The sequence below is a fragment of the Oncorhynchus tshawytscha genome, linkage group LG04 (genome assembly GCF_018296145.1).
Source record: "Oncorhynchus tshawytscha isolate Ot180627B linkage group LG04, Otsh_v2.0, whole genome shotgun sequence".
Lineage (NCBI taxonomy): Eukaryota > Metazoa > Chordata > Actinopteri > Salmoniformes > Salmonidae > Oncorhynchus > Oncorhynchus tshawytscha.
This window is the reverse complement of record NC_056432.1, coordinates 65,536,890-65,564,187: the sequence shown is the minus strand read 5'-3', so window position 1 is coordinate 65,564,187 and position 27,298 is coordinate 65,536,890. Positions and strand designations below refer to the sequence as shown.

At 42.3% G+C, this 27,298-nt stretch overlaps 1 protein-coding gene across 2 annotated transcripts; it reads right to left on the bottom strand.

The window, feature by feature from the left end:
- LOC112263745 (tyrosine-protein kinase Fes/Fps) lies at window positions 1-26,973 on the bottom strand. 2 transcript variants are annotated; one of them, XM_024440303.2, is made up of 19 exons: window positions 26,822-26,973; window positions 24,925-25,242; window positions 23,728-23,901; window positions 19,201-19,297; window positions 18,740-18,923; window positions 16,819-16,956; window positions 16,588-16,707; window positions 13,568-13,690; window positions 11,910-12,105; window positions 5,802-5,879; window positions 4,593-4,802; window positions 4,256-4,378; window positions 3,118-3,171; window positions 2,877-2,995; window positions 2,684-2,778; window positions 2,466-2,589; window positions 1,646-1,803; window positions 1,100-1,222; window positions 1-461 (listed from the first exon to the last, which is right to left on the bottom strand). In XM_024440303.2, the coding sequence occupies exons 2-19, from the start codon at window positions 25,147-25,149 to the stop codon at window positions 310-312; spliced, it is 2,493 nt and encodes an 830-aa protein (XP_024296071.1). In that variant the 5' UTR covers window positions 25,150-25,242; window positions 26,822-26,973; the 3' UTR covers window positions 1-309. The 2 variants fall into 2 exon arrangements, with proteins under 2 accessions (XP_024296071.1, XP_024296072.1); XM_024440304.2 differs by having other exon boundaries at window positions 24,925-25,185; window positions 26,822-26,967.
- Window positions 26,974-27,298: the final 325 nt, after the last annotated feature.

The window sequence follows — 27,298 nt, the reverse complement described above, 5'->3', positions numbered from 1 at the left end:
TCCCATCAACTCTTTAAAGCTGATATAATAGGAACATTCAATTTGTACATTTACAGTAACGTAATACAGTAAACAATAGCAATATTCAATAGATATAGAATATGCTACTTTGTAGAATATGGTACCAATGTTTTCAATACACACATGTCCTGTGTACTTATATTACCTGTGGTCTCACAGCCTGTTGGATCATCACTACTTAAATATGGCCAATTCAAAATCACATAGCAACTGGTTCTCTATAATCAATGAATATGAAATAAAGGCAACATCTGCTCCATATAAAAAGGTAAAAGAGAATCAAACAAGTCACTTGAGTAAGGACAGTTTCTGGTATAAAGCACTGAGTTCGGTCCTGAGTTTGCTGAAGGACGGCCGGTTCCTGGAGTCGTACTGCCAGCAGTGACACATAACAGCATACACATCTGGAGGACAGGAGTTTGGGGCTAGCATCCGGTATCCTAGGAGACGGGACAGGAGAGCATGATTGGACATCAGGTTGGCTTCACCTGGGGTTAATCCAGAGGGCTGTAATGTTTTGGACACCTGTATAGAGCTGACCTAACTCCATATTCTACCCAGAGTCATGTCTGTTCTATACACTTCTATAATGTTGCATCTCTACTCCTAAACTAGCTACACGGACTGTCTGAGTTAACCTTGTATCCTTATAGACCTTTTTATTTTTGCACGGTCTATGCACACTCACAGAGTCCTGCACACTCACTCCAACTGCTCACTCACGCATAATATGCACATACATTTATACTGACTCGATACACACGCACACCAACTCGCATACAAGCTGCTGCTACTCTGTTTATCTTATATCCTGGTGCCTTGTCACCTTACCCCTATACATATCTACCTCCATCACTCCAGTATCCCTGCACATTGTAAACATGGTATTGGAATTGACCCTGTATATAATATGCTTATGTACTTATTGTGTTCCTCATATTTCTCGTGGTTTTTTGTCCAGTATTACATTGCATTGTTGAGATTTGAGTTTGCAAGAAAGGCATTTGTGACATTAAAACTCTAAACTCCTACAAAGCAAATTCTGACTCGTGTTAGAAATCTCAATAACTCGCTGTACCTTTCTCCACCTCGTCCCGTGTCTGCTGGTTGGTCATGCTAGTGTAGGGGGTGACTCCCCTGGAGAATATCTCCCATAGGAGAACTCCAAAACTCCACACGTCACTCTCCGTGGTGTACCTCCCTGAAACACAGGCAGGGGGCAGCATTGAGACAGCTATTACATTTGATGATGGTCCTATTCAACTGTACTACAGCACACTATTCCACAATCACAGCCTGAGAAAAGTAGTGATAGAGTTTTGAAAATGAAGCTTCCTCTAAGCCCCAAAAGGTATGTTCTGATTTTTTTTCTGACAGAACTCTTCTATGTTTCGCCAGCACTCCAACCCCAGTTCAGCGTGTGTCTGTTAGAGATGACATTTCAGAGAAATACAAAAGCAGTACACTGATCACAGGGTACGGAATGATGTCTGGGTTGACAGGTTGTTGCCGTGTTTAGTGAGTTCTCTAGCCTTGGGATATGCAGATAGAGATTTATGAATAAAGAGAGGAGGGGAGAGAGGGATGGTTGTGAGTGTTGTGGCCGCGGGGCAGAGCCAGGTACCATAGTTGAGGGCTTCGGGGGCCGTCCATTTGACAGGGATCTGTTTGAGGCCCCCCGCGGAAGAGTAGACCCCGTCCTGCTGCTCGCGAGACATCCCAAAGTCACTGATCTTCACCCTGCTCTGTTCTCCCACCAGACAGTTACGGGCAGCCAGGTCCCTGCACACAGAGACAGAGAGAGACCGAGACAGAGAGACCGAGACAGAGAGAGAGAGAGACAGAGAGACAGAGAGAGCGAGAGAGAGACCGAAACAGAGAGAGAGCCAGAGAGAGAGAGAGAGAGAGCCAGTGAGAGAGCCAGAGAGAGAGCGAGACAGAGAGAAAGAGAGCGAGAGCCAGAGCGAATGAAGGAAGCAAATGACAGCTGATAAATAAGTGAGAGAAAATCAGCCACTCTTGTCATCTGTGGGCTCCATGATGCAGGGTGTAGTAGTGAGCGGAGGAAGTTTGACATGCAGTGTTAGGAGGAGTGTTAGAGGGTAACGGGGGCTGGAGCATCCAGCCTGGATGTGTTCCTGCTGGGTTAATTATCCAGCACTCCTCTGATGAGCCAGGAGCCAGGGCTCTGAGCCCTACGTCCTCTGCTCCTCTACTACCTCCTCAGAGACACAGCAGCTTAACACTTCTAGGGTCATTCCTACGCTACAGGCTCCAGTAACCCCTACACACTGGGTTAACTTCACTGTCCCAAAAACCTCAATCTGTTTCATCATATAGAATAAATTGTGCAATCAAAGGAAATGTAATCTTGTCATATTGTATGCCAGCCTTCATACAGCTCCATATCTGGGAAGACTAGATCCATCTCCCTAGCCTCTCACCGGTGGATGCATTTCTTGCTCTCCAGATACTCCATGCCAGATGCCACATTCTCTGCCATTTTCACCAGCATATTTGACTTCAGGTTGTGACCTTCACAGCGCAGGAAGGACAAGAAGTCTCCCCCTGGCAGAACACACACACTTTATTAGTCCATTGTAATGATAGAATGTACTGTAGCTGTGGTTAGAGTGTAAAGGCCCTCAATAGATTGGCTCACCCTGTACCAGCTCCATAATGATATAGATGGGTTGTTTCTGTGTGCAGACACCAATCAGCTTCACTATGTTAGGATGGTCATACTGCTTCAGGATCCTGCACAGCAGAGAGAGAGAGAGAGAGAGGTAGCAATGTCAATGTGAATGCGAGAGATACTGAGAACGAGAACGAGAGAGGGAGAGAAACAGACTGACCTGGCCTCCATAAGGAACCTGTTCTTGTGTTCTGGGGCCAGGTTCTCTTTGCAGGCTTTCACAGCTACAGGGGTGTTATCAGAAAGCAGACGACCACTGTACACCTCTCCAAAGTTACCCTGGACAACAGACACACATCAGGCTTCATTCTGGAGCTTGGCCAAAACAAAAACAGAATGCCAACCTGACAATCAGAGCCTCTCATAACTCCAAACAGACATTCCACAGGTGGTGAGCTCACCCGGCCAATGCTCTGCCCCAGGATGACATCATCGTGTTCCAGAACCCACTTGTCCTGGAGGGAGAGAGATAGAGAGGAACCAATCAGAGACACCGGTGCTGCTGTTCCTTCTGAATGGGTAGAGCATTTCGGACAAACTTCTAAAACTGCATTGTGTAAAATAGTGTGTGTGTGTGTGTGTAGAATGGAGACCTTGTAGTGTGTGAAAAACACTGGAGCCCTTTTGATGGGCAGCATGGTGGTAGTACAGTATGTATGCAGCTCTATACTCTAGAGAACATGTGAGTGTGGTATGTATAGCACTCTGCAGGAGGGTGGAGAGCAAGTATGAGTATGTGGATCTTGGGAGCTCATTAAAATCTGATGGATCCTAACGCTGAGACAGCTGCTACACACAGAGTGGTGAGCAGAGCAGGGGTGTTCCGAGCCCATTCGCTCCCAACATGCTCAGGAGAGGTGTAAATAGAAGCTTGCACGCATGCAGGCACACACACAGTGTTTTGCACACACTACTATGTCGCTATTCCACACACACAAAACATAGGCCTACATATATACATACAAGAACACCCCCTGACACACACATCTCCCTCCTCCCACAGACAAAGTTAAACCCACAGGTCCACCCAACACCAGCACACAGGAACGGAGACACGGGGCCCAATAACAACACTTTTCTAGGCCCCAGACTTAATTGATGGCCGCATCGTTATTCTCAACCTGTTGGAAGCATTAACCAACAGCCACATGTCCCACAGCACAGAATGAGAAGGGCAGCTGAGGGTTTTTACTGTGGACAGATTTAGAACACCATCTGATATAAAATTGTACGTAATTCATCTGTAAAAGTATAACTCCCTGATAAATGAAAGGTACAATAAAAATAAAGGAGTCTATTATGTAACTACTAGAGAAAGATAACTCAACATGTGGGAGTGTAATGTAATCCTTATTTAGTTAAGTTAATATTTAAGCAATACTTAGACAAACAAAGCATTGGGGAACCTTGAATTAAACACAATAAAGGTGTTTAACAAAGGTAAAACAAGATCGACAACAGATTACAGTTGACCTGTGTGTGTGTGTGTGTGTGTGTGTGTGTGTGTGTGTGTGTGTGTGTGGGCAGCAGGTGCGTTACCTTTAGGACAGGTCTCTTCAGGATAATGTCGGACCTCTTGGTGACATGTTGGTGTGAGGAGACCAGGTGGTTCATCAGCATGGGAACGGTGTGGAATCCCTCTCCATCCAGGCGGTACATATTCTAAACACACACACTTTATAACCATACAAACTGTACAGACATGATCACATTGTAAATACACACACACACTTTATAACTATACAAACTGTACAGACATGATCATATTGTAAATACACGCACACTCACTCACTCACTCACTCACTCACTCACTCACTCACTCACTCACTCACTCACTCACTCACTCACTCACTCACTCACTCACTCACTCACTCACGTCTGTGCTCTGGATAAGGAAGTGCCTGCAAGAGCCAGCCCAGTGGACAGAGAGGACATACTCCTGTTTGCCCTGACTCTGTCTGACCAGGAAGTCTCCATCACACCTCAGCAGCTCCTGGACTTCAAGCCTGGGGATGACTCCGTGGTACCAGTTCTGCTGCTCCAGGGGGCGCTCTACCTCTGGGACTGGGGACAGGGCAGGGGGCACCTGGAGGGGGTTCACACAGCAAGGTCAATGAGGGGCCAGGTAAGGAGGGACCTGGGATTGGAGCGCCCACTGTGAGACTCATTCATAAACAATAGATTGATTTCAATGGGAGATTAGTGCGGTTTGAGATGCATGAGTCTCACACGTGTATCTCTAGATGAGATTCAGCACAGGGGAACAAACACTACTAAAGTACATTCAGTGGTGTAGTGGAGGGTAAAACAAGTCAACACAGTTTACACACCTTTTTTTATGCCCAGCAATTTACACACCTTTTGCGGAATAAATGCATTGAAAGAATAGGAAGGATTAAATATTTCACCACAACCGGCGATCAGAGTTTACCCACCAACTTTGTTACCACTACATCACAGAAGAATACATAGACAGGGTAACAATACACTGTTAAGGAGACTAGATACAAGGAAGATACAGCTACCAACAACATTGATCAGGAGATACAAAACACACTGCTCAAAAACAATACGATGTATATCTAAAGACCACACACATGGATACCTAGTGATTTTTTTTTTACTACAGACAACATGGCGCCAATTCAAAAAGATACTACTGTTCAGATGACAAGATAAGGCATACTACAACATTGTAAACAAACATATCTAGAGATAAGATAGATAAAGAGGAAAGACAGATGAGAAACAAGGCGTTTTACTACTGGAGTCCTACTCTGAACAGTTTGGCTTACAGAGAAAACACAGCCAATTGCTGTTTGACAAGGGAACTGTTTGACTGTCTGACTTGAGTTGTTTGAATAGACAGAGACAGATAAATCAAAGGCAGCAGGTGGGTGAAAACAAAACAGGTCCATCTGTGACAGGGGTGATAACAATGATGCCTCACAGACAATGAATGACCATAGTTGACCGTGTATGAACATAACAGATTGTGTATGCTGCATCAGTGGTATGACCACAACTGCGTAGTATGTCGGACCATAGCTGACTATTTATGAACACTGTATGTTACATCACTAACCGTGTATTTGGGTTTGAACAGGCCACTAAGGTGGCCTATGATGCCGTCCACACTGACGTTTCTGAGGCCGTCCCTCTCCTGAAACAACACAGAGCACAACCATCATCATCAACCTCCCTTTTAGGATTGCTCATCACCACCAGTACCTGTGTTTATAATAACAACATGTAACAGCACTCAGAAACACAACATAATCCACAGATCAAATCAAATCAAATTGTATTTGTCACATACACATGGTTAGCAGATTTTAATGCGAGTGTAGCGAAATGCTTGTGCTTCTAGTTCCGACAATGCAGTAATAACCAAACAAGTAATCTAGCTAACAATTCCAAAACTACTACCTTATAGACGCAAGTGTAAGGGGATAAAGAATATGTACATAAAGATATATGAGTGAGTGATGGTACAGAGCAGCATAGGCAAGATACAGTAGATGGTATTGAGTGCAGTATATACATATGAGATGAGTATGTAAACAAAGTGGCATTGTTAAAGTGGCTAGTGATACATGTATTACATAAAGATGCAGTAGATGATATAGAGTACAGTATATACATATACATATGAGATGAATAATGTAGGGTATGTAAACATTATATTAGGTAGCATTGTTTAAAGTGGCTAGTGATATATTTTACATAATTTCCCATCAATTCCCATTATTAAAGTGGCTGGAGTTGAGTCAGTGTGTTGGCAGCAGCCACTCAATGTTAGATGAGGAGAGAATATCACAATATCACAAAACATTACAAAAATGATTAGAGTAGAGAATATCAAAGAAGAAACTACTTGTTTGCTTTAGGGCGGATCTGGATAAAACAGCACAATGAGTGAAGGAATGCACTCGAGTCAACACCATGACAGACAGCAAAGTATGCAAAGCACCAAGATCCTCAATCATGCCTCTGTTTCAATAGAGATGGTTGTGTCTGAACGAGACACGAGTATAGGTTGTCCTCAGTACAGAACAGACTGGTTGAGTCAGTCGGTAGTTCAGATGCCTTCTAGTTGAACTGTAAGGTAACATAAGGGCAATTCCATGGCAGCAGAATGATGCTAGAATTTTTTTATTTAAAAGTATGCCAAACCAAAACCACTGATTGCAAAGTTAAACAAGTCATACAACTCTATGCACAAGCAGTACTTCTAAACATTTCCACAGAATTTTACAAAAACACATTTACTGGAAGAACAGTGCAGATGTAAAGTTTGTTAAATGGCTGCAATCCCACTACCGGGATCGATATGACAACTACCAGTGAAAATAGAGGGCGCCAAATTCAAACCACAGAAATCTCATAATTACAATTCCTAAAACATACATGTGTCTTATATAATTTTAAAGGTAATCTTGTTGTTAATCCCACCAAAGTGTCCAATTTCAAATAGGCTTTTCAGCGAAAGCACTACAAACGATTATGTTAGGTCTCCACCAAACCACAATAAGCACAGCCATTTTCCAGCGAAATATAGCATTCACAAAAAAGCAGAAATAAAGATAAAATGAATCACTAACCTTGAATTATCTTCATCAGATGACACTCATAGGACTTCATGTTACACAATGCGTGCATGTTTTGTTTGATAAAGTTCATATTTATACAAAAAAATCTGAGTTTACATTGGCTTATTAGATTCACTAGTTCCAAAAACATCAAGTGATTTTGCATAGCCACATCGTTTCAACAATACTCATCATAAATGTAGATGATAATACAAGTTATACACATGCAATTATAGATATCTCTCCTTAATGCAACCGCTGTGTCAGATTTTTTTTAAAGTTTACGGAAAAAGCAACACATGCAATAATCTGAGACGGCGCTCAGAACAGAAGCCAAATTAGCCGCCATGTTGGAGTCAACAGAAACCAGAAAATACATGATAAATGTTTCCTTACCTTTGATGAACTTCATCAGAATGCAGTCCTCGGAATCCCAGGTCCACAATAAATGCTTGATTTGTTTGAAAATGTCCGTTATTTATGTCCAATTAGCTACTTTGGTTAGCGCGTTTGGTAAACAATTCCAAAGTCACAAAGCGCGTCCACTATAACGTGACGAAATGTCCAAAACTTCCGTAACAGTCAGTAGAAACATGTCAGACGATGATCTTTAGAATGTTGTTTACATATATCTTGAATAACGTTCCAACCGTAGAATTAGAAGGACTTCAGATGACCGGTGGAACGCAGGTCCTTCCCCTGTGAACGCGCATAGTGAATGCATGGTCAACTCGTGGCAGTGGTGACTATTTCCTGTCTCATTCGACCTCCCTTCACATTAGAGTCATCAGACAAAGTTCTATTTTTAGTTATTTATTTTATTTTACTAGGCAAGTCAGTTAAGAACAAATTCTTATTTTCAATGATGGCCTAGGAACAGTGGGTTAACTGCCTGTTCAGGGGCAGAACGACAGATTTTGTACCTTGTCAGCTCGGGGATTTGAACTTGCAAACTTCCGGTTACTAGTCCAACGCTCTAACCACTAGGCTACCCTGCCGCCCCGACTGTTGACATGTAGTGGAAGGTGTAGGAAGTGAAAACTCATCCATATCTCGCTGTAATTTCAATGAGAGCTTGGTTGAAAATCTGCCACCCCCAGAAGAAAAAAAACAGGAAGTGGAATTTCTCAGGTTTTTGCCTGCTATATGAGTTCTGTTATACTCACAGACAAAATTCAAACAATTTTAGAAACTTCAGAGTGTTTTCAATCCAATATTAATAATAATATGCAAATATTAGCAACTATGACTGAGGACCAGGCCATTGAATTGGGCACCGCTGTGCACCTTTCATCCAAGCTACTCAATACTGCCCCTGCAGCCATAAGAAGTTAACAGAATGACTGTAAAATCTCCTTCAGTTTTTTTGTGTGACCACGTTTTCCAAAAACTCTTAAATATCTACTACAAATTAAGATTCAAAGATGTCTGCAGAAAGATTGGGGTGTCAGCTATAGCATGATACCTTGAGTTTGAAAAAAATCTCTATTTTGGTTATTGAACTACAGTAAGTGAAGTGGATTACCACCCGGTAACAGAGTGATGGTAACATAATGGCATCATGGGTGCTGAACTCTACTATACAGAAATGCATAATCATGAATGGCATTCTCTTCATGGTGATGTATCCTGAATAGGTACACAAAGGTAGAAATATTTTACATCCTCTCATCCTCTGCATGTTTGGGTATTATTCTACATACTGGCTATTATTCTAATGAGCACCGTCCCAAAACAAGATGAAATTTGGTTGGTCCGGACCACACCAAATCTGTACCAATAGACGTCTATGTTTCACAAGTTTGTACATCACAGATTAGCACAGTAGAGTTCAGTACAGCACAGCAGAGTTCAGTACAGTGAAGTATAGTACTATACAATAAAGTATACTGTACTCTACTCTAGGGTGCTCTACTGTAGTGTACTAAACTCTACTATACTGTAAAGTACAGTACTGACCTATACTCTAGTTTTCTTTACTGTGCTGTACTCAATCAAATCAGTTTGTATTAGACTACTATGAAACGCTAAGCTTAGGAGCTCTTCCCAACGATGCACAGTTATAAATAAGAAAATAAGAAAAATACAAATTGTAACACAAGAATGAAGCTGTATAAAAGGGAGTACCAGTACCATGTCACTGAGCAGGGGTACAAAGTACATAAAGGCAGGGTACCGTGACTCGGCATCAGAATAGATAACAATAAGAGTAAAATAAAGAACAGAGTAGCAGCATATGATGATTGTGAAATTATGTGTGTATGGCGTCGGTGTGTGTGTGTGTGTGTGTGTGTATGTGAATGGGTTTGTGTGAGACTGTCAGTGTAATCTGGGTTGGCGCCCCCCCTTGGGTTGTGCCGTGGCGGAGATCTTTGTGGGCTATACACGGCCTTGTCTCAGGATGGTAAGTTGGTGGTTGAAGATATCCCTCTAGTGGTGTGGGGGCTGTGCTTTGGCAAAGTGGGGTTATATCCTTCCTGTTTGGCCCGGTCCGGGGGTATCATCGGATGGGGCCACAGTGTCTCCTGACCCCTCCAGTATTTATGCTGCAGTAGTTTATGTGTCGGGGGGCTAGGGTCAGTTTGTTATATCTGGAGTCCCCCTCCTGTCCTATCCGGTGTCCTGTGTGAATTTAAGTATGCTCTCTCTAATTCTCTCTTTCTTTCTCTCTCTCGGAGGACCTGAGCCCTAGGACCATGCCTCAGGACAACCTGGCATGATGACTCTGGAATTAAAATAGATTATTGGGGGGTTTGTATTATTTGATTTACACAACATGCCTACCACTTTGAAGATGCAACATCTTTTTTATTATTGTGAAACAAAAAAGAAATAAGACAAAAAAACAGAAAACTTGAGGATGCATAACTATTCACCCCCCTAAAGTCAATACTTTGTAGAGCCACCTTTTGCAGCAACTACAGCTGCAAGTCTCTTGAGATATGTCTCTATAAGCTTGGCACATCTAGCCACTGAGATTTTTGCCCATTCTTTAAGGCAAAACTGCTCCAGCTCCTTCAAGCTGGATGGGTTCCTGCTGGTTTCCAGCAATCTTTAAGTCATACCACAGATTCTCAATTGGATTGAGTTCTGGTATTTGACTAGGCTATTCCAAGACATTTAAATGTTTTCCTTAAACTACTCAAGTGTTGCTTTAGCAGTATGCTTAGGGTCATTGTCCTGCTGGAAGGTGAACCTCGGTCCCAGTCTCAAATCTCTGGAAGACAGAAACAGGTTTCCCTCAAGAATGTCCCTGCATTTAGCAGCAATTCTGACCAGTTTCCCAGTCCCTGCTGATGAAAAACATCCCCACAGCATGATGCTGCCACCACCATGCTTCACTGTGGGGATGATTGTTCTCGGGGTGATGAGAGGTGTTGGGTTTGTGCCAGACATAGCGTTATCCTTGATGGCCAAAAAGCTCCATTTTAGTCTCATCTGACCAGAGTACCTTCTTCCATAAGTTTGGGGAGTCTCCCACATTCCCTTTGGTGAACCCCAAACATGTTTGCTTCTTTTTTTCTTTAAGCAATGGCTTTTTTTCTGGCCACTCTTCCGTAAAGCCCAGCTCTGTGGAGTGTATGGCTTAAAGTGGTCCTATGGACAGATACTACAATCTGCACTGTGGAGCTTTGCAGCTCCTTCAGGGTTATCTTTGGTCTCTTTGTTGCCTCTCTGATTAATGCCCTCCTTGCCTGGTCCGTGAGTTTTGGTGGGCGGCCCTCTCTTGGCAGGTTTGATGTGGTGCCATATTCTTTCCATTTTTTATTAATGGATTTAATGGTGCTTCGTGGGATGTTAAAAGTTTCTGATATTTTTTATAACCCAACCCTGATCTGTACTTCTCCACAACTCTGTCCCTGACCTGTTTGGAGAGCTCCTTGATCTTTATGGTCCCGCTTGCTTGTTGGTGCCCCTTGCTTAGTGGTGTTGCAGACTCTGGGGCCTTTCAGAACAGGTGTTTATATACACTGACATCATGTGACAGATCAGGTGACACACACAGGTGGACTTTATTTAATTAATCACGTGACTTCTGAAGGTAATTGGTTGCACCAGATCTTATTTAGGGGCTTCATAGCAAAGGGGGTGAATACATATGCACGCACCACTTTGTTTTTTATTTTTTTGAATTTTTTGAAATAGGTATTTTTTTAAATTTCACTTCACTGATCTGGATTATTTTCTGCATGTTCATTACATGAAATCCAAATAAAAATCCATTTAAATTACAGGTTGTAATGCAACAAAATAGGAAAAACGCCAAGGGGTTAATACTTTTGCAAGGTACTGTAATGAATGAGTAGAACCTGAACTCTGAACACACAATGGAGGACTAGAAACGAACAAGAGCCAATAACGTCATGTTTTACAACATCTTACACAATGAGTGCAATCACAGGTCAGATTCCCATACGAGACAAGACAATGAAACAGACACAAGGGACAGAGATCATCTCAACCACAGGAAGCATGGTATCTCTTTCAGATGAGTGGCAGGGATCAGATATGCAGAGGGTGTGTGTGCGTGTGTTTGAGAGAGAGGGAGAGAGAGAGAGAGAGAGAGAGAGAGAGAGAGAGAGAGGGAGAGAGAGACCTACACTAGAGGTGATGGAGGACAGGGAGATAAGGTCCTCTTCCAGCCCCAAGGCAGGAGGGGGTTCACTGGATCCCAGCCATTCCAGCTTCCCCTTCAGCAGCAACCTCTGTGCCTCCAGCCTAGTTCTAGCTCCCAGGGACAGCATCACCTGCTGTCGGCTCTCCTCCAGCGCATGCCTCTTACTGAACTGGTAAACCCTGCAGAGAGAGCAGCAGCCTGTCAGCTCATCAATTAAAGCATTGTGATGATATTGTGGAACAATGTGTTTCCATTACAACAAGTAGCAACAATTCCATTGACTGTCGCCTCACTGTCAATATATTTACAGCGTAACTGACATGCCCGATGGTTTTACACAAGAATGCTGGTTCACTGGCCCATCCCCTACACCTTAGCCATATCACTTCCGCAGGGCACTCACCAACAGTATAGTTTAATTGAGATATTCTATATGGGAGAAGTAGGGTTAAAGATGCCGTAAGTCATGTCAGAAGGTAGCAGATGTATTACTCAACAACAGCTGCAAATTCCAATAAAACTACATCACGTTTTGAAATTCCCTTTCCTTACTTTGTCTAACAACACTATCATGAATCTAGTGAAGAAGTTTTGTGGGTCAGAGTGCAGTATTTATTTAGTTCAAAGCACAAATGTTTGTTAGCACGTTTCTCACACTGGCTTTTTAGCCATGGCGGGAGCAGACCAGACCAGGCACGAGCCTTGTAGGGAGACGTCTTCATAGTGTGACAAATTCCCATGATTTGTGAATCTGTTTGACCCAAACAGCTAGTGCGATAGCTAAAATGGCTTTGTAAAAATATATATTTCAGCTAATCTAACAAATTAAATACATGATGGCATTCACTAATCATAAACATTCGACATATAATAGATATGTGGGTATATTTGTGGACAGAATTCTTCCTTACTTAACTTTCAAATATTACACTGCTACATCAACTAACATCACCACTTGGGTAAAATAGTTATTTACTAATCCAGGAAGCATTGTCTGTATCTGTTGATTTCCAAAGTGTTTCATCAAACCCATGACTCCTTAAGGAGAGGCATGTTTCCCTCGGCACCAGTGAACATTAGGCTAGTGTCAGTCAAAACAGCTGCTCCATCTATGCACGAAGAGCTTATTAGTAACTTCTAATAACAGCGGACAGGCATCTAAACCAAGACAAATGAGAGGAGAAGCTTGAAAAGTCTCCTCATATCACCATGTTATATTCATAAGGCATAGTGAGTCTGTCCCCCAGAGAGCAGCCAGCTTAGCCAGCCATAGCAGAGAGGAGAGCAGACTAAACTACTCTGACAGGAGACTGCCTGCAGATGAACACCACCGTTGATCAACACACTGCAAAAATACCAACACACTGCACAGATATGATGCAGATCAATGCCAAAATTCATTACTCTTTTTTTCCTAGTCAGTGTTGGTGAAGACAGTGGTTTGGTGCAGCCAGAGCCAACTTTATCCTGGTTCAGACCATAGAAATATAATTATATTCTGTTTACCCAGGATAAATTATCATATTATCAGGTATAACAGCTGTAAGTACTATCTAATTACACTACATCTGCCTAAGTGCTTACCAAGTATGCTTGCCCATGTAAAGTTGGACCTTCCTGTACATGTGGATATCACCTCACCTCTGACCCCGTTTGATGCCCTCTTCCTCTGCCTCCAGCTCCAACTCCAGTTGGTTGACTGAGGCCTGTTGGGAAACCACATTACCAGCAAGAGACAGCAGTTCCTCTTCCACTACAGTCAACCTGGTAGAGGTGGAGAGACATGGGGAGAGAAGGGGGACAAAGGGGTGAAATGTGTTGTTGGTGTTGAGAGTGTGTGAGTGTGTGCAATGCGTGTGCATGCAATGCGTGTGCGTGCGTGCGCGTGTGTGATATATATAGTACCAGTCAAACGTTTAGACACATCTACTCATTCCAGGTATTTTTTTAAACTATTTTTACAATGTAGAATAATAAACAATAGTGAAGACATCAAAACTCTAAAATACCACATATGGAATCATGAAGTAATAAAAAAAAAGTGTTAAACAAATCTAAATATATTTTATATTTGAAATTCTTCAAATATAAAAATTCAACCAAGTAGCCACCCATTGAATTGATGACAGCTTTGCACACTCTTGCCATTCTCTCAACCAGCTTCACGAGGTAATCACCTGGAATGCATTTCAATTAACAGGTGTGCCTTGATAAAAGTTCATTTGTGGAATTTCTTTCCTTAATGCGTTTGAGCCAAATCAGTTGTGTTGTGACAAAGCAGGGGTGGTATACAGAAGATAGCCCTATTTGGTATATAATGGCAAGAACAGCTCAAATAAGCAAAGAGAAAAGACAGTCCATCATTATTTTAATCTGGAAAATTTCAAGAACTTTCAAAGTTTCTTCAAGTGCAGTCGCAAAAACCATCAAGCGCTATGATTAAACTGGCTCTCATGAGGACCGCCACAAGAAAGGAAGACCCAGAGTTACCTCTGTACAGAGAATAGTTCATTAGAGTTACCAGCCTCAGAAATTGCAGCCCAAATAAGTGCTTCACAGAGTTCAAGTAACAGACATCTCAACATCAACTGTTCAGAGGAGACTGCATGAATAAGACAAATTGCTGGTCGAATTGCTGCAAAGAATCCACTACTAAAGGAGACCAATAATAAGAAGAGACTCGCTGGGCCAAGAAACACGAGCAATGGACATTAGACCGGTGGAAATCTGTCCTTTGGTCTGATGAGTCCCAATTTGAGATGCAGAGTAAATGAACGGGTGATCTCTGCATGTGTAGCTCCCACCGTGAAGCATGGAGGAGGAAGTGTGATGGTGCTTTGCTGGTGACACAGTCCGTAATTTATTTAGAATTCAAGGCACACTTAACCAGCATGGCTACCACAGTTTCTGCAGAGATACGCCATCCCATCTGGTTTGTGGGACTACCATTTGGTTTTCAACAGGACAATAACCTAACACATCTCCAGGCTGTGTAAGGGCTATTTGACCAAGAAGGAGAATGATAGAGTGCTGCATCAGATGACCTGGCCTCCACAATCACCCGACCTCAGCCCAATTGAAAAAGCATTCCAGGTGAAGTTGATTGAGAGAATGCCAAGAATCTGCAAAGCTGTAATCAAGGCAAAGGGTGGCTACTTTGAAGAAGCTAAAATATTTTTTCATTTGCTTAACAAATGTTAATCTTTCCCTAGTTTCCACCATAATTTGCAAATCAATTCATTAAAAATCCTACAATGTGTTTTTCTTGATTTTTTTTTCTCATTATGTCTGTCATAGTTGAAGTGTACCTATGATGTAAATTACAGGCCTCTCTCATCTTTTTAAGTGGGAGAACTTGCACAATTGGTGGCTAACTAAATACTTTTTTGCGCCACTGTACATAAGTATTCATACCCTTAATCAGTACTCTGTTGAAGCCCCTTTGGCAGCGATGACAGCCTTGAGTCTTCCTTGGTATGACGCTACAAGCTTGGCACCCCTGTATTTGGGGAGTTTCTACCATTCATCTCTGCAGATCCTCTCAAGCTCTGTCAGGCTGAATGGGGAGAATCGCTGCACAGCTATTTTCTGGTCTCTCCAGAGATGTTTGATTGGGTTCAAGTCCGGGCTCTGGCTGGGCCACTCAAGGACATTCAGACTTGTCCCAAAGCCAGTGCTGCATTGTCTTGGCTGTGTGCTTAAGGTAGTTGTCCTGTTGGAAGGTGAACCTTCGCCTCAGTCAGAGGTCCTGAGTGGTCTGGAGCAGGTTTCCATCAAGGATCTCTCAGTACTTTGCTCTGTTCATCTTTCCCTCAATCCTAACTAGTCTCCCAGTCCCTGCTGCTGGAAAATATCCCCACAGCTCGATGCTCCCACCATCATGCTTCAGGCCAAAGAGTTCAATCTTGGTTTTATCAGGCCAGAGAATCTTGTTTCTCATGATCTGAATCTTTAGGTGCCTTTTGGCAAACTCCATGCGGGCTGTCATGTGCCTTTTACTGAGGAGTGGCTTCCGTCTGGCCATTCTACCATAAAGGCTTGATTGGTGGAGCGATGCAGAGATGATTCTCCTTCTGGAGGGTTCTCCAATCTCTACGGAGGAACTCTGGAGCTCTGTCAGAGTGACTATCGGGTTCTTGGTCACCTCCCTGACCATGACCCTTATTCCCTGATTGCTCAGTTTGGCTGAGTGGCCAGCTCTGGGTAGGCCACTGTTCTTGGGGACCTTCAAAGTTGCAGAAATGTTTTGGTAGCCTTCCCCAGATCTATGCCTCGACACAATCCTGTCTCGGAGCTCTATGGACAATTTATTCGACCTCATGGCTTGGTTTTTCTCTGACATGCACTGTTAACTGTGTGATCTTATACTGTATAGACAGGTGTGTGCCTTTCCAAATAATGTCCAATCAATTCAATTGATTCCACAGGTGGAATCCAATCAAGTTGTAGAAACATCTCAAGGATGATCAATGGAAAAAGGGTGCACCTGATCTCAATTTCGAGTCTCACAGCAAAGGTTCTGAATTCTTATTTAAATAAGGTATTTCTGTTTTTATAAATGTGCAAAAAAAATTATAAAAACCTATTTGCACTATGTCATTATGGGGAATTGTATGTAGATTGGGGAAAATTGCGCTGTCTGTGTGTGCGTATAAACTAACCTGTGCTGGATCCCCTCCACTGTAAGCTCATTTAGTTCCAGCTCTCCAGTCTTTAGTCGTTCTGTGTTCTCCAGAAGACCAGAGTCAAACTCCACACACACTGGAACCTCCCCTACAGACCTGAACACACATGGTGAAACTTTTCAGCCTCTTGACTGCACTAAGATCAGCATATTTACCTTTTAGTCATTTAGCAGATTCTCTTATCTAGAGCAACTTGCAGCTGAATACCTGTTCTGATGGATGAAGCTCTCGTACTCTTTGTGTGGCTCTATGGCCTTCAGAGCAGTAGACATCTCCTCGTGGACAGATACCACCTCCTGTTGGAGCATACTGGACATGTCATAGTACTCCTGCAGGATCTCCTTCCTGGGTTACAGGGAAAAAAGTCAAAGGTCTGGTAGAGGTCAGGGCAGTATTATTCAACCCTGGTCTGGGGACCCACTGGGTGTGCAGGCTTTTTTTCTAGCTCAGCACTAACGCACCTGCTTCATCTAATCAAAGGCTTGATGATCCGTTATTAAATAGGTCAGTGTCTTCGGAAAGTATTTAGACCCCTTACATTTCTCCACATTTCGTCAGGTTACAGCCTGATTCTAAAATGGTTTAAATCGTTCCTCCTCTCATCAATCTACACACAATACACCATAATGACAAAGCAACAACTGTTTAGACATTTTTTGCTAACTCATTTTTAAAAAAATTAAAAAACTGAAATATCACATTTACATAAGTATTCAGACCCTTTCCTCAGTACTTTGTTGAAGCACCTTTGGCAGCAATTACAGGCTCGAGTCTTCTTGGGTATGACGCTCCAAGCTTGGCACACCTGTATTTGGGGAGTTTCTCCAATTCTTCTCAGCAGATCCGCTCAAGCTCTGTCAGGCTGGAGGGGGAGTGTTGCTGCACAGCTATTTTCAGTCTCTCCAGAGATTCGATTGGGTTCAAGGCCGGGCCACTAAAGGACATTCAGAGACTTGTCCTGAAGCCACTCCTGAGTTGTCTTGGCTGTGTGCTTAGGGTCGTTGCCCTGTTGGGAGGTGAACATTCACCCCAGTTTGAGATCCTGAGCTCTCTAGAGCACGTTTTCATCAAGGATCTCTGTGTACTTTGATCCGTTCATCTTTTCCTCAAACCCTGACTAGTTTCTCAGTCCCTGCTGCTGAAAAACATCCCCACAGCATGATGCTGCCACCACGCTTCACCCCCAATTGCTCAGTTTGGACAGGCGGCCAGCTTTAGGAAGAATCTTGGCGGTTCCGAACTTCTTCCAATTAAGAATGATGGAGGCAACTGTGTTCTTGGGGACCTTCAATGCTGCATAAATGTTTTGGTAGCCTTCCCCAGATCTGTGCCAACACAATCCTGTCTCAGAGCTCTACGGACAATTCCTTCGACCTCATGGCTTTTCTCTGACATGCACTGTCATCTGTGGGACCTTATATAGACAGGTGTGTGCGCCTTTCCCGAATCATGTCCAATCAATTGAATTTACCATAGGTGGACACCAATCAAGTTGTAGAAACATCTCAAGGAAGATCAATGGAAACAGGATGCACCCGAGCTCAATTTCGAGTCTCATAGCAAAGGGTCTGAATATTTATCTAAATAAGGTATTTCAGTTTTTGTTTTAATTGTGCAAAAATGTATAAAAAACAGTTTTCACTTTGTCATTATGGGGTATTGTGTGTAGATTGCTGAGGAAATTGTTTTATTTTATCCATTTTAGAATAAGGCTGTAACGTAACAAAATGTAGAAAAAGTCAAGGGGTCTGAATACTTTCCGAAGGCACTGTATGTATAGTACTGGGCTGAAATACACTGTGGGTCTCCAGGGCCAGTATTGATTAAATTACGTGGGTTTGGACAACAGCCAAAAACTATTATATCAAACTTCCCATGAGAGTGCTTGAATTCTTATCAAAAGGGAAGGATATTAGGTGAGATACAAAACCATGCAGTGTAACAATAGGATGACCATAGTCACAGTACTTTCCTACCACGGTGGACACACACGCAATATGATCTCATCACTGGCTGGGAATTCACTGACAGAGTTGTGCTTCTCACTCTCACTCACTCACACACACACACACACACACACACACACACACACACACACACACACACACACACACACACACACACTTACAGTACGAGTACCATCTCCTGCTGTAGGCTCTGTAGTGCCATGAGCAGGGCAGGTTGGGCCTGGCTGTAGTGGTGCTGATGGTACACCTGGGCTGCTCTGACTGACAGCACATACTCATTATGAAGCTCATGGAGCCTCAGAGTAGCCTTCACATAGCGCTCCCTTGCACGCTCACGCTCTTTATCTAAACAAACATAAGACACAATACATATATATATCAGTAGAACACACACAAATGTAGCATAGAATGGAAAAACAATACACATGACAAATAGTCACTACTAATATGATCAACTGTGTTAATTCGGTGAATCATTAGGACACCAGTTGTCTAAACAGAACTATCAGGAGGTAATGATCATCTGTTGTCCAGAATGTAATCCTTTCAGTCAGTCAAAGTGAGAGTGTGTCTGTGCTGTTTGGAGAAATGAGACGGAGCCAGACAGAGTGAGCTTCCCCACCTTTACTGGCCTCCTGGTACTTCCTCTTTGCCTGTGCTGCATCCCTCACCAGCTGCCTATAGCTGGCCTTCAGCCTCTCCAGCTCTGTCTGGGTCACCTGACAAATGGAAAGGGTATATTAATGTTACCTCATCCAAACAAGGTGCATAAATTGAATAACAAAAGGGATGAGTAGAGAGATATTCAGCCACTCTCTGAGGACAATGAGAGTCCTCAAATACATTTCTACTATCTAACCACACAGCACTGTCATCAGAGAGGGAAAGGAGGGGAGTTAAAAAGGAGTGGAGGTGATACTGTACAAACAAGTGATACGGGTGTGGTTTGTTAAAAGCAGGAGTGCCTTCACAATGCAGGCTTTTGTTTGACCCCAGCTTTGCCACCTCTGAGACAACACAGACAGACAAGAGAGAGGAGAAAGACCAGACAGGAAAGACCGGAACCCAGACCCTATAGGTCTGTATCCCAACACCTCTCAACTCAGAAGTAGAAGCACACAGGAAGTGGTCGGTGACATCAGAGAGGCCCTGGTAACAGAAACTGGTTTGACTCCATTTTTTTTTACCCTTAACATTTCCATTAGCCACCATCTAAGGCAGTGGTCACCAACCTTTTCTGAGTCAAGATCACTTTCAGAGTCAAAACGCAAGTTGAGCATGCATGTTAAAAAATGTTTTTAAACATGACTTAAAAAACATAAGCCTACATTAACCAATTAAAAACAGTTCTGTAGCAATGATGTTTGTGCAGTAGGCTTGGATGGCCCAATACATTATCACTGCATATTGGCTATGCTTGAAATGCCCTGCCAATTATGTTCTTCTCAGAATTTTTGGAAATTATATTTAAAAAATGTAGGTATATGATCACACTGGTAATAGATAATTTTATGTAGTACTTGTGAGGCGGTGAGCTGAGTGAACATAATATTATTATATATTTATTACTGGACTGATGGCCTGCATCTGATGGTCAGTCTGAGGAGAGGGAGGGAGCAGCAGTCCCTCCGCTGAGAAAAGAGAACAGTCTTCTAGCTGATGGCAAAGCTCAAGTCACACTGCATTATTTCTGCCTCATGTACCAATTCATGTTGTTCTTCCTATGACCAGAGAAAGTTAAATATTCCTTGATATTAAAAAAGACACAAGCCGCTAATAATAACAACAATGCAAGCTTATCGAAAATTTGCTACACTCATTCATTGCAGCTGCAGTGCTGTTTGTAGCATGGGTGGAATTAGGGAGAAAGTGTATTTTATGGCTTATAAAAGTGTTGAACAAAGTGTTGACAGTGCGGAACAGCAACTTAAACACGAACTTACTCATGAAAACAGCAGCTCTTTGCTGTACTCATTGAGTCTTCATAGCCATCGTTTAAAAAACACATACATTTCACGGTATCAACTTGTCTGTGAAGACGCCGGTGCACTTGATTTGCTCTCTAGGAGTTCTACCTTCAGACATGAAATGGTTCAAAATGGGAACACTTTGCCTTCCCGGGACTGGGGCTGCTGAATGAGGTGCACCTACCACCAACAGAACAAAAAAAAAATAGGAACAAGGCTTTATCGTAGTTTTATTTACAGAAATGTTTGGTGATCGATGAGGAATGCCTTGAGATCGACCAGTCGATTGCGTTCGATCGGTTGGTGACCACTGACCTAAGGTTAATTATAACTATATATATATTTTTTTAGGGGGTAGATCAGCTTTAATATTACAGATAGATTGTAGCTTCCATCAATGTAATTGTCTGCATAATTTCCACTTTCATCCTAGATACCTGCCTTTCTAGGGAGTTTTTCCTAGCAACTGTGCTTCTACATCTGCATTGCTTGCCATTTAGGATTTTTGGCTGGGTTTCTGTATACCACTTTGTGACATATATTTGATTGATTGATTGATTGATTTATTTATTCCTTCAACTCCACTCAACCCCTCCCATCTATCTCTGAACACCATCCAGTTGATTTCTAGTTGCCATATATTTTTCAACTGTGCTGTGACGTTTCACAAAAGTTTACAAAAGGTTAATTATACCCTGCACTACCAAAGTGCAGAGGATGTCTGCATTAGGCCTGTGACTTGTTTGTAGTGCACTGTACAAGGTACTAAGGCAAAACCTGACCCAGGAAACGTACGAACTGCAACCCATAAACCCAGGAATTCATTAAAGATTAATACATAATTTGCTCGCCGTAATATGGTAATGATATAAATCACGGAAAGGGCAAAAACTATTGTCATATTAAAGTCCCTGGTGGCTTTTGTTCATCAAAATGCATTTGCTATGCAAGAGCAGTTCTCAATTAGACAACAATAGCCAAACTCAGTTACAGCCCATTGGCTTTCATTTCAACTGAGTGCTGTCTGTTAATGAAGTTGCAATAACTGTGCAGCTCTGCATCTCAAAGAGGAGCGCCTGCTGCATATCCACACTGGTGAAAAGGAAATGCATTAAATTCACACATTTGTGATTCATTTAACTATTTCAAGACCAAAGTGTAAAACAGCTTTCTTTGCAACCTATGCCATGATCTTCATATTAAGCACATCATATTTCAGAGATTAGGTGACCGTCTGATTTGACTGTTTGTTTCAGGTGATAACAGTATTCCTACGTAAGGTCTTTCGGCACAATACGCCTTTATAATAGTAATATTAATAGTCTTACAGCAATAGCCCTTTGTGTTACAGGATCTTTGATCATTGTTATTTGTACATTTCCTGTTTGACAAGATCAGTGGCAAAAGGCTCTACATAGAGATGTATACTGTCTCTAAAATAGAGTGGTAACCAAAGAAACCATCAGAACTCATAACAAACAAACCAAATACAGTATGAGCTACAGTGGCTAGGGAAAGTATTCACCCCCTTGGCATTTTTCCTATTTTGTTGCCTTACAACCTGGAATTAGAATTGATTTTTGGGGGGTTTGTATCATTTGATTTACACAACATACCAATTTGAAGATGCAAAATATGTTTTTACTGTGAAACAAACAAGAAATAACACACAAAAAACAGATAACTTGGTGTACAGCAATCTTTAAGTCATACTACAGTTTCTCAATTGGATTGAGGTCTGGGATTTGACTAGGCCATTCCAAAACATTTACATTTCCCTTAAACCACTCGAGTGTTGCTTTAGCAGGTTTCCCTCAAGAATATTCCTGTATTTAGCACCATCCATCATTCCTTCAATTCTGACCAGTTTCCCAGTCCCTGCGGATGAAAAACATTCCCACAGCATGATGCTGCCACCACCATACTTTACTGTGGGGATGATTGTTCTCGGGGTGATGAGAGGTGTTGGGTTTGTGCCAGACATAGCGTTATCCTTGATGGCCAAAAAGCTCAATTTTAGTCTCATCTGACCAGAGTACCTTCTTCCATATGTTTGCGGAGTCTCCCACATGCCCTTTGGTGAACACTAAACCTGTTTGCTTCTTTTTTTCTTTAAGCAATGGATTTTTTCTGGCCACTCTTCCATAAAGCCCCGCTCTGTGGAGTGTACGGCTTAAAGTGGTACTATGGACATATATTACAATCTCCGCTGTGGAGCTTTGCAGCTCCTTCAGGGTTATCTTTGGTTTCTTTGTTGCATCTCTGATTAATGCCCTCCTTGCCTGGTCCGTGAGTTTTGGTGGGTGGCCCTCTCTTGGCAGGTTTGTTATGGTGCCATATTCTTTCCATTTTTTATTAATGGATTTAATGGTGCTCCGTGGGATGTTAAAAGTTTCAGATATTTTTTATAACCCAACCCTGATCTGTACTTCTTCGCAATTTTGTCCCTGACCTGTTTGGAGAGCTCCTTGGTCTTCATGGTGACGCTTGCTTGGTGGTGCCCCTTGCTTAGTGGTGGTGCGGACTCTGAGGCCTTTAAGAACAAGTGTATATATACTGAGATCATGTGACACTTAAATAAAGTCCACCTGTGTACAATCTAACTAATTATGTGACTTCTGAAGGTAATTGGTTGCACCAGCTCTTATTTAGGGACTTCATAGCAAAGGGGGTGAATACAAATGCACGCACCACTTTTCAGTTGTAATTTTTTTGTTTGTTTTTGTTTGTTTTTTGAAACAACATTTTTTTCACTTCACCAATTTGTACTATTTTGTGTATGTCCATTACCTGAAATCCCCTCCAAAATCTATTTAAATTACAGGTTGTAATGCAACAAAATAGGAAAAACGCCAATGGTGATGAATACTTTTGCAAGGCAATGTACAAACAAGACTCAGAAATAGCACCACTCTCAGTAAATTTGTGTGATTTTTTCAACACTGTAGGCTACTGCATATTTCTCCAGCACAAGCATATAGCTGAAAGCCAGCATGTGAAAGTGGAAGCTACTTCCCATTTTGAAAGCAAACTGACAAGGTGTTTGGTGGAGGACTACAAAGTGCCTGGTAATATTTATCAGGGCAAATTGAGTTTTACAGAGTGATATGTTCATCTGTTTGTGTGTGTGTATGTGTGTGTGTGTGTGTGTGTATCTGTGTAGTTGTGTGTGTGTGTCTGACCCTGCTGAGCTCCTGGCTGAGCTGGCTCCACTGCTCTGCATAGGTCTTCCTGAGCTGCTGCTTGTCTCTGATCAGCAGGGTCAGTTTGCTGAGAGGCCCAACTTGCAGGTCCTCAGACTGCCGCCGCATCACACGACTCAAACTCTCAGTCTGAGCCACCAGCACACCCCACGACTGAAAGAGGAAGAGAGAAAGAGAGAGAGAGAGAAAGAGACCGAATTAATAAAGAGAATACTCTGCGTATCGCCATCTACTGATCAAACGTAATGCTCAATCATCAATACTGTTGAAATGTCAAGTCCACTTTGCAGCTGGGGATGGATGTGGTCTAATGTCTAAACCAATGAGCTTGCTAAAACCCACTGATATAGTGTAGGGGTCATTCCATTTGATTTCAATCACTGAATGAAAGTTCCAATTCATATTTGCCCATGGTCAGAAAGTGGTCAGAAAATTGACTTTTTGGACCGGAATGACAAAATATTTAGGAGATGTGTTCAAAGTCGACCCATTTTGCCTACCCTACCCTACCATGATGCATACTATACATGCTTTAATCACTGGAAAAGATAAACGGTTGAGTTTGACATAATAAAAAAATGTAAACAGGGTTGTCAAACCCTTTAACATCAATTACCTACAAACAAGTAAATGACTCTGTTTTTTTGTTTTGGCTTATGTTGTAGCTTAGACCCTATTTTACAGAATCTGAGATGTTTATATTGTGCTCGCCATCGGTTGAGACGCAGTATACTTTTGAATACAGGGTGGATGTCATTTCAATTAAAGAAATAGAATTCATAAAATGGACATATCCCAGACCACTACCATTTAGATGGTACATCATTGAACAAAGATGGCCACTGATCCACCCACCGTGGAATGTCAACTTAAATAGGAATGGCTATTCTTTTATCTATATTCAATAGGTTTCCTATGGAAGATTGACAGTATAATTTAAAACAACTGTCACTATCAAACCCAACTGTTTATATTTTCCAGTGATGAAGACATGGATGTCTCATGTTGGGGTGAGGTATGCAAAATGGGCCAACACTGAGCACTTCTATCTTCTAAATATTTTGGCATTCAGGTCCAAAAAGTTACTTTCTGACCACTTCTATGATGGGCAAATATGTATAAAATGTTTCATTCAAAACAAAAGATGTCAATCAAATGGAAGGACCCATAAAGAACCTGGTTGAGCTGGCTGATGTAGTCCAGTCCTCCCCCAGGCTGGGGCCCCTCCAGTTTCTCAACCATGGCAGCCATCTGGTGCAGCTGAACAGAGAACTCCCGGTCGCTCTTGGACCGCTGGCTCATCCACTTCTTCATCACCTCCATCAGACGCAGCTCCGAGTCCTGCAGCCGCATCAGGGCCGCATGGGCCTGGGGACACCACAGGTCCTCCCCAAACCCCATCAGATATGCACCCAGAGGAGTGGGAACCCAGTCAAACTGTAGACAGTAGACACTGGAGTGGATTTGAGTGAATGAACCACACACGTGACCTGGCTAATAAGGTGCAGGAAGATGAAAAGAAAAACTGAATGAGAATGCATGGGATTTATCCTCTCAGTCTAGACTCTGGACTTTGGGTGTACTTTCTTTACTGGACTGTAGAGTCATTTGAATTAGTTCAACTTAGTGAGGCCAAGGTGTTTAAATAAGAATTCCAAGACTACACAACTGGTTATTTAAACAAGTTGTATTTGTGTAACTAAGCAAATGTGGCATGTGGAGGGTTTCACTTCTGGGTGTTTTATTTCAAAGGGAGAACAGTTAGGCAGCACTTCCTCTTGAAATACAGAAGTGCTGAGAAGTGTGACATGGCTCTAAACCTTTTTTTATTTTAATTTTATTTTTTTTAAGTATAATTTTACTAAGTGAGTTAATTATACTATTACAGAGAAAAACATTCAAATAAGTTGGACTTGAGGCTTAACATAATGCAGCCTACTGTGGAACTCTGGCATCATCCATAACAACTCTCCTTTACCAAGATAATCCATCCACCTGATGGCCAAGGACAAAAAAGGCCACTCTAAAATGTACTGTTTTGTCACACAACCCAATGCCACAGATCTCTTGAATTGAGGGAGCGTGCAATTCGCATGCTGACTGCAGGAATGCAGGTTTGCTGATGTCAAAGTGTCAGAGTGCCCCAAGGTGGCAGTGGGGTTATGGTATGGGCAGGCATTAGCTATGAACAACAAACACAAATGCATTTTATTGATGGAAAATTTGAATGCACAGAGATATGGTGACGAGATCCTAAGGCCCATTGCCATGTGATTCATCCGCTGCCATCACCTCATGTTTCAGCATGATAATGTACGTCACCATGTCGCAAGGATCTGTACACAATTACTGGAAGCTGAAAATGTCCCAGTTCTTCTGTGGCCTGCATACTCACCAGACATGTTACCGAATAGAGCACATTTGGGATGCTCTGGAGAAACGTGTGACAGCATGTTCCAGTTCAAGCCAATATCCAGCAACTTCGCAAAGCTATTGAAGAGGAGTGGGACAACATTCCACAGGCCACAATCAACAGCCTGATCAACACTATGTGAAGGAGATGTATCCCACTGCATGAGGCAAATTATGGTCCCACCAGATACGGTCTGGTTTACTGATCCATGCCCCTTCTTTTTTTATGGTATATGTGACCAAGAGATGCATATCTGTACTCCCAGTCATGTGAAATCCATAGATTAGGGCCTAATTTATTCATTTCAATTGACTGATTTCCTTATATTAACTGTTACTCAGTAAAATCTTTGAAATTATTGCACGTTGAATCTATACATTTGTTCTGCGTACATACAGCAGGGATGAGTAATATGTTGACGAAACCTACAACTGAACATGTAAACGCGCCCTGATGATGAATTTACCTTGATCGAAATTCGATTACACAAAATCCTTTATCTAACTACATAGGTGATATGTGCATGTGTAGCTTGCTGTTGAATCCGATACAAATTGTATCTTTATCAATAGCCCATGTAGTATATCATTAAGAGTTAAATAATAGTATACAGTAGTGTAGTGTACTATGAGTTTACGTTGTCCGAAAAAATATTCTCACCTCAGGTTATTGCAAGCAGTCCACTCCTAAATTTCAAGGATTTATAGCATATGTAAGGCTATGACGATTCTTATCGAGGAGGCATTAATTGTGCGGACAGAAACTGTTACAGTGAGTTAGTACTGATATCACTGGTCTGGCTCCGCGACCATACTCGCATCAGAAACATAAAAGCAGGAAGCTAGCGCTGTCCTACCACAGCGGGACTGACTGGGGAGGTGAGCGACTGCGTCCTCTTCGGGACGGAAGGCTTGGTACAGCACAGTTCAAGAACATAACATCTCATTAACTGGGTGGATAAACGGGGACAATAATTGAGGTAAGCAGGTGACTAAGTTGGAACGCATCATTAGCTTGAGCAGCGGTTGGCCTACAGCACTTGCCCAAGTGACACTCAGGATCCAAAATGATACTTTCTGAAAATGCTGTAGAACACCTGCCTACAGCACAATGGAATGTATTAGTATGAAATGTACA